Genomic DNA, 7,384 nt, shown 5'->3' with positions numbered 1-7,384 from the left:
GCGTGTCCTGGATTTTGATGTCTGTGTCTTCCCCAGGTTAGGAAAGTTTTCTGCTATGATTTGCTCACATAAATTTTCTACCCCTTTTACTGTCTCTTCATCTTCTGGGACCCCTTGTTATTCCTTTTTAATGAGTCGCTGAGTTCTCTAATTCTTATATTATGTTCTTTTGCCTTGGTTACCCTCTTTTTTCCTGCTTCATAATTATTGATAAGTTTGTCCTCTATATCACTGATTCACTGTTCTACTTCATGCATCCTTGCTGCCATGGCATCCATTGGAAACTGCAGCTCAGTTATGGTATTTTTATTTCATCCTGACTGGCTTTTATTTCTTTTATCTCTACAGGAAGGGATTCTAATCTGTTTTCACCCCCAGCTAGTGTCCTTATTATCATGATTCTAAATTCTTGTTCAGACATCTTGCTTGTATATATATCGATTAAGTCCCCAGCTGTCATTTCTTCCTATCCTTTCTTTTGGGGTGAATTCCTTTGTTTTGTCATTTTGGAAGAAGAAAAAGAATTAATAAAATAAAAATTTTAAATTAAAAACAACACAAAAAAATCAAATAAAGGATGCTAGGTCCTAGGTTGTTTTGGTCTGGTTGTTGAGAGAGGCTTGATAGAATAGAGGAAGAAGGGAAAGAAAATAAAGGGAAAAAAAGGAAAATGTTTGAAAATTTAAAAAATGAATACAATAAAGTAGAATAAAATGAAATGATGAAAGTAAAATGAAACAAAAAATTCACAAAAAAGTAAAAAATATTTTAAAAATATAAAAAGAAGCAGCCCTTCTAAATGTTTAGGATTAGAAATAACCTGTAAGCACTTGTACTAATACCAAAGCACTACAAAATGCAGACCAAAAAAACAAAACAAAAACAAACAAACAAACAAAAAGCACCCCAAAGAGCAGTGTCAAACACCAGTGTCAATTTCCCTGAGATTGTGTAGTGTTTACATATAATCCTGCATAAAATGAGATAGGATGACAGTATTTTTTAAAAGTTATTTATAGTTTAATGATTGAGAGCTGCATTGTACATGAATGCCATCTATGGGGTCACTGATGATGCATGATTTTGTGCATTTATCTAAAATATGTTTATCAAAATTTGAAGTCTACAGTTAAGAGTTATATTTGAAAAGACATTCAAATTTATTTATTTTGAGAGAGAGAGAGAGAGAATTTTAAGCAGGCTTTGTGCTGTCAGCATAGAGTCCAACACAGGGCTTGAACCCATGAACCATGAGATCATGACTGAAATCAGGAATTGGATGTTTAACCGACTGAGCCAACAGGCACCCCTATATTTGAAAAGACTTTAAGGAGACAACCCACATATTTGAGTGAACACATATTTCCACTGAGGAGAAAAGTCAGAAAACCAGACAGTGATGAAACCCATGAAGAAAATTAATACACTTTGAAAAACTTTCTGATTGTAAATATTTGACTTTAATTTAGAATGTCAGAATGTAATTGTAGCAATTACACAGTTTATCAATATCCTAAAGAGAATTTCTTGCACTTATTTGAATAAAATAGGATGCTTCTAAGTGCCCTTTAATTAGAATAATTTTTTCCTTAAAGGGAGAAGAATGTTTCTTATTCAATATATTTCCTTAAAAGAGTATTTTATGGTGATCATGGATTTATCATTTATCTCTAAATGTTCTTGCTCCTCTAACATTCTTCAGCCGAGTATCTTTAAAGTGTGTATAGGAAGAGGGTACCTGGATGGCTCAGTTGTTTGAGTGGCTGACTTGATTTCTGCTCAGATCATGGTCCCAGGGTCATGAGATGGAACCCTGGGTTCTCAATCCCACTCCCTCTGCCCCCTCCTCCACTCCTGTGGACTCTGTCTAAAATTTAAAAGAGAGAAAAAGAGAGAATAACAGAGAAACGAGTGAGGAAACAGTTCTAAGACAATTGAATTTTAGGCACAGAAATATTGTTGAAGGTACTGGAGTGTATGATCCTAAGTGTGAATATTTTCCTTGTGAACTGCTTGAATACACAATATGGACACAGTGCTGAATGCCCATTGACTTGTTTACTTTCCCCAACCTTCTTTTCTTTTTCAAAAGGTGTCCAAGGTACATAGAACCACAAAATCTAACAAGGGTTTCAGAATTCTTCCTCATGGGACTCTCAGATGATCTAGAACTGCAGCCCCTCCTTTTTGGGCTGTTCCTGTCTATGTACCTGGTCAGCGTACTCGGGAACCTGCTCATCGTCCTGGCCGTCAGCTCTGACCCCCACCTCCACACCCCCCTGTACTTTTTCCTCTCCAACCTGTCATTGGCTGACATCGGTTTCACCTCTACTACCATCCCCAAGATGATTGTGGACATCCAAACTCAGAGCAGAGTCATCTCGTATGTGGGCTGCCTGACTCAGATGTCTTTTTTTATGCTTTTTGGATGTTTGGATAGTCTCCTCCTGGCTGCAATGGCATATGACCGGTTTGTGGCAATCTGTCACCCCCTGCGCTACTTGGTCATCATGAACCCTCGCCTCTGTGGCTTGTTGGTTTTGGCATCACTTTTCATCAGCGTTTTGGTCTCCCAGATGCACAATTCGATCGTGTAACAACTTACCTACTTCAAGGATGTGGAAATTTCTCATTTCTTCTGTGATCCTTCTCAACTCCTCAACCTTGCCTGCTCTGACACTTTCACCAATAACGTAGTCATGTATTTTGTTGGTGCCATCTCTGGCTTTCTCCCTATCTCAGGGATCTTTTTCTCTTACTATAAAATTGTTTCTTCCATTTTGAGAATCCCATCAACAGGTGGGAAGTACAAAGCCTTCTCCACCTGTGGCTCTCACCTGTCAGTTGTTTGCTTATTTTATGGAACAGGACTCGGGGTGTATCTCAGTTCGGCTGTGTCAACTTCTCCCAGGAAGGGTGCAGTGGCCTCGGTGGTGTATACTGTGGTCACTCCCATGTTGAACCCTTTCATCTACAGCCTGAGGAACAGGGACATCCAAAGGGCCATGCAGAGGCTCCTCAGCAAAATAATCTAATCTCAGTACTGTGCTGTCCATTTGGAGTATAGGTAGGAAAATGCAGTAAAACTAACCTAGACTTGCAAATCCTACCTCTCTCACCATATCATTTTTTTAGCTGTCATGGCTTTCACCCCTCTCCTTGCTGAACATTTCCATATTGCTTTTTTTCATATGTCTTCAGTGGGACAGAGAAAATATTCTGGGGTCCTTTGTATACCATAATCATTGCATGACTGAATCCTATTATATCTGTGGAGATTCTGTGCTTTAGCATTGGTGATCCAAGCATCCCAGAAAGATGAGAGGTTCTCTTTTTATACATTTAAATCACATTTCCCCTGCAGTTCTTGTGTATTTTCCATACAGATTTCTCATTTATCCAATCAGGTTATGTGGGAGGATTCATGTCACTGGTTGTCAAACTTGACATTCATTCATTCATTCATTCATTCATTCATTCATCCTATTTATCCTTTCTTTCATTTATATTCAAGTATAATTAACATACAGTGTTATATTAGTTTCAGGTGTACATTATAATTATTCAACAATTCATACATTACTCAGTGCTCATTGTGATAAGTGTACTCTTAATTCCCTTTATCTATTTCACCCATCCTCTCACCCACCTCTCCTCTGGCAATCACCAGTTTGTTCTCTGTATTTAAAAGTCTGTTTTCTTGTTCATGTTTTTGTTTGCTCATTTGTTTTGTTTCTTAAATTCCACATATGAGTAAATTCATATGGTATTTGTTTTGACTTATTTCACTTAACATTAAACCCCGTAGGTTCATCTATGTTGTTGGAAATGGCAAGATTACACTGCCTTTTTTATGGTGAATAATATTCCACTGTATATAAATATACCAGTTCTTCTTTATCCATTCATCTGTTGATGGACATTTGAGTTGCTTCTATACCTTGGCTATTATAAATAATACTGCAACAAACAGAGGGGTGAAAATATATTTTTTAAAATTAACTAATTAATTTAAATTCAAGTTAGTTAATATATAGTGTAGTATTGGTTTTAGGAGTAGAATTTAGTGATTCGTCACTTACATATAACACCCAGTGTCCATCCCAACAAGTGCCCTCCTTAATACCCATCACCCATCTAGCCCATCCCCCTACCCACCTCCCCTCCAGCAAGTCTCAGTTTGTTCTCTGCACTTAAGAATCTCTTATGGGTTGCCTCCCTCTCTGTTTTTATCTTATTTTATTTTTCCTTCCCTTCCCCTATGTTCGTTTCCTTTGTTTCTTAAATTCCACACATGAGTGAAATCATATGATATTTGCCTCTCTCTAACTGACCTATTTTGCTCTATTTCCATCCATGTTGTTGCAAATGGCAAGATTTCATTCTTATTGATTGCCAAGTAATATTCCATTGTTTATACATACCACACCTTCTTTATCCATTCATCAGTCTATGGATATTTGGGGTTTTTCCATAATTTGGCTATTGTTGATAGCACTGCTATACACTGGGATGCATGTGCCCCTTCAAATCGGCATTTTTGTATCCTATGGATAAATACCTAGTCATGCAATTGCTGGGTCATAGGGTAGTTCTATTTTGATTTTTTTGAGGAAGCTCCATACTGTTTTCTAGAGTGGCTGAACCAGTTTGCATTCCCACCAACGGTGGAAAAGTGTTCGCCTTTCTCCACATCCTCACCAACATCTGTTGTTTCCTGCATCGTTAATTTTAGCAATTCTGAAAGGTGTGAGATATCACATTGTGGTTTTGATATGTATTTGGGCATGAAAATATCTTTTCAAATTAGTGTTTTCATTTTCTTTGGGTAAATACCCAGTAGTGGAATTGCTGGATCCTATGGCAATGTTATTTTTAGAATACGGTTTTCCACAGTGATTGCTCCAATTTGCATTCCCACAAACAGTGCAGGAGGTTTCCTTTTTCTCCACGTCCTCAATAATACTTGTTACTTCTTATGTTTTTGATTTTAGCCCTTCTGACAGGTATCAAGTAATTTGCATTTCCCTGATGATTAGTGATGGTCAGCATACTTTCATGTGTTTGTTGGTCATCTCATGTCTTCTTTGGAAAAATGCCCATTTTTAATTGAAAAAAAGTTTTTGGGTGTTAAGTTGTATAATTTCTTTACATATTTTGGAAATCGACCCCTTTGTTGGATATATCATGTCCTCTATACTCATCTTTGGCAGTGACACTAATATCTCCTCTACCCACTATGCTGACTTCAGTTTAATAATATTTTTGCTACTGCCCAAATATTAAAAGGCCCCAATACTCACCTTCTCCTTCTCCAATACATTTCTTCTACCTACTTGCCATTTGGCCACTACTCATCATGGCAGCGGGAATTGGAAACTGGAAAAGAAGAGAGCACATATCACATTTTACTACACAAACATAAATGCCTTTGGTTTTCCTATTCTGTGTCCTATAAATTCATCTTTATCATGACCCTACTATCCTTTCCCCCTACTAATGTCTTTATACACCCTACTCTGAAATAACTTCAGTTTAATAACACAGTTTTTCTATGGGCTAACTATTCTAAATGCCTTAACACCCCACCTCTCCCTCTCATATCTACCTCTACTTATCTGTCATGTGCTCTCCCCTAAAAATACCTTCTGTCATTTATCCACACACAGGTAAATAGCATTCTTTCCAGTATCCAATTTGATTGGGTATACCCTAAAGTTTTCTTCATATCACTTAATGACAAACTAATCTCCATATTCCTCAGCAGAGAGATCTCTGAGTCAGGAAGGATGCTTAGAGGGAATTTAGAAGGTTACATCCCACTATCCACATACATCTCACTTTATCCACTAGAAAAAAAAAAACAACAGATAAACCAAAACCACAGTTTATTTATGTTTTTAAAGGTGAGAATACAGAAATCTAAAGAAAATAGATTCTAGAGTGAGTTGATTCCTCTCTAGTTGGCAGAAATCAGAACCGCTGGGGATATTTGTTAAATTTGGCCATGGAATAGCTGCAAGTTGGCTTAAAGTTGGTGGAGGGGCTCTCATGGTGCAACAGAAACCAAGGAGTCTACTTGAGATGGCATGACCAGAAGCAGTAAAGTGGGGTCTGCAGAAGTGCCCAATGGAGAAGACGTTCTACCTATTTGCCAGTGTGTCTCCTAGGAATTTTTGTTGTGTGACAAATTCGGGACTATACTGGAAAGCATACAGAAATGACCTGAGTCTTGAAGTGCTTGGAGCACAAAGTTCTTATGGAGGATGAGACTTGTGTGATAAGCAGTACTTGAGATGTTTCCAATGATCCCCAACTCCTGGTTTTCTGGTTCTTGTGTATTTCCCTCCCCCTGAGTGTGAAATAGACATAGCGACTCACTTCCAACAATGAGAATGTGGAAGAAATGTTGGGAAGTCACTTTTGGGAATAGGGTGAAAAAAAAAGATTTCTTCCTACCGCCTCTCTCTCACTCTTTCAGTTGATCATGTTGATGGAACCCAGTTGCCACGTTATGAACTGCCCCATCAAGAGGCCTGAGTGTGAAGGAACTTAGGGAATTCTTTGGCCAACAGCCTGCAAACATGTGAATCCTACCAATGGCCCATGAATGAGCTTGTAAATGGGTTTCTGCCTGTCAAGACTTGAGATGATAACAGCCTTGGCCAACACCTTGATTATAACATTATGAGAGGCTCTCTAAAGTATTGAAGTAAAATATCAGTTACAAAATAAATATGTGAAAATCAATAGTTTCCTAGTATATCAGTGTAACTCAATTAGAGAGAGAGAGAGAGAGAAAAAAGAGAACTAAAGTCTCATTCAAATTAGCCAAAAAATAAAAATAACCCTGTGAATCTCCAACATATAAAATGCCAACCTGGGGCACCTGGGTGGCTCAGTTGGTTAAGTGACCCACTCTTGATCTTGGCTCAGATCATAATCTCACAGTTTGTGAGTTCAAACCCCACATCAGGCTCTGTGCTCATGGTGTGAAGCCTGCTTGAGATTCTGCCTCTCCTTCTCTCTGCCCCTCCCCCCACATGTGCTTTCTCTCTCTCTTTTTCTCTCAAAAAAAAAAAAAAAAAAAAACTTAAAAAAAATGCTGACCCAAGTAAGAGCTAAAAAATGAAAATAAGAAGTTATCTTTAGAGACAACTATTAACTGGGGCACCTGGGTGGCTCAGTCAGTTAAGCGTCTGACTTCAGTTCAGGTCATGATCAAGCCCCCCACCAGGCTCTGCGCTGACAGCTCAGAACCTGAAGCCTGCTTCAGATTCTGTGTCTCCCTGACTGCTCCTCCCCTGCTCACACTCTGTCTCTCTATCTCAAAAATAAATGTAAATAAAAAAATAAAAGAGAAAGGCAACTATTGACTGAGAAA

General features: G+C 38.2%; 1 protein-coding gene across 1 annotated transcript; it reads left to right on the top strand.

Annotated features, from left to right (window-relative positions):
• The first annotated feature begins 1,956 nt into the window (after window positions 1-1,956).
• LOC132673894 (putative gustatory receptor PTE01) lies at window positions 1,957-3,035 on the top strand. The gene is given in 1 exon segment (XM_060626856.2): window positions 1,957-3,035. A coding segment is annotated over 1 exon segment (993 nt). The 5' UTR covers window positions 1,957-2,042.
• The last annotated feature ends 4,349 nt before the right edge of the window (window positions 3,036-7,384 follow it).

This window comes from Panthera onca, chromosome A2, assembly GCF_046562875.1.
Source record: "Panthera onca isolate mPanOnc1 chromosome A2, mPanOnc1 haplotype 2, whole genome shotgun sequence".
Classification (NCBI taxonomy): Eukaryota; Metazoa; Chordata; class Mammalia; order Carnivora; family Felidae; genus Panthera; species Panthera onca.
The sequence above is the reverse complement of the archived record's forward strand: the minus strand, read 5'-3'. Positions and strand labels throughout refer to the sequence as shown.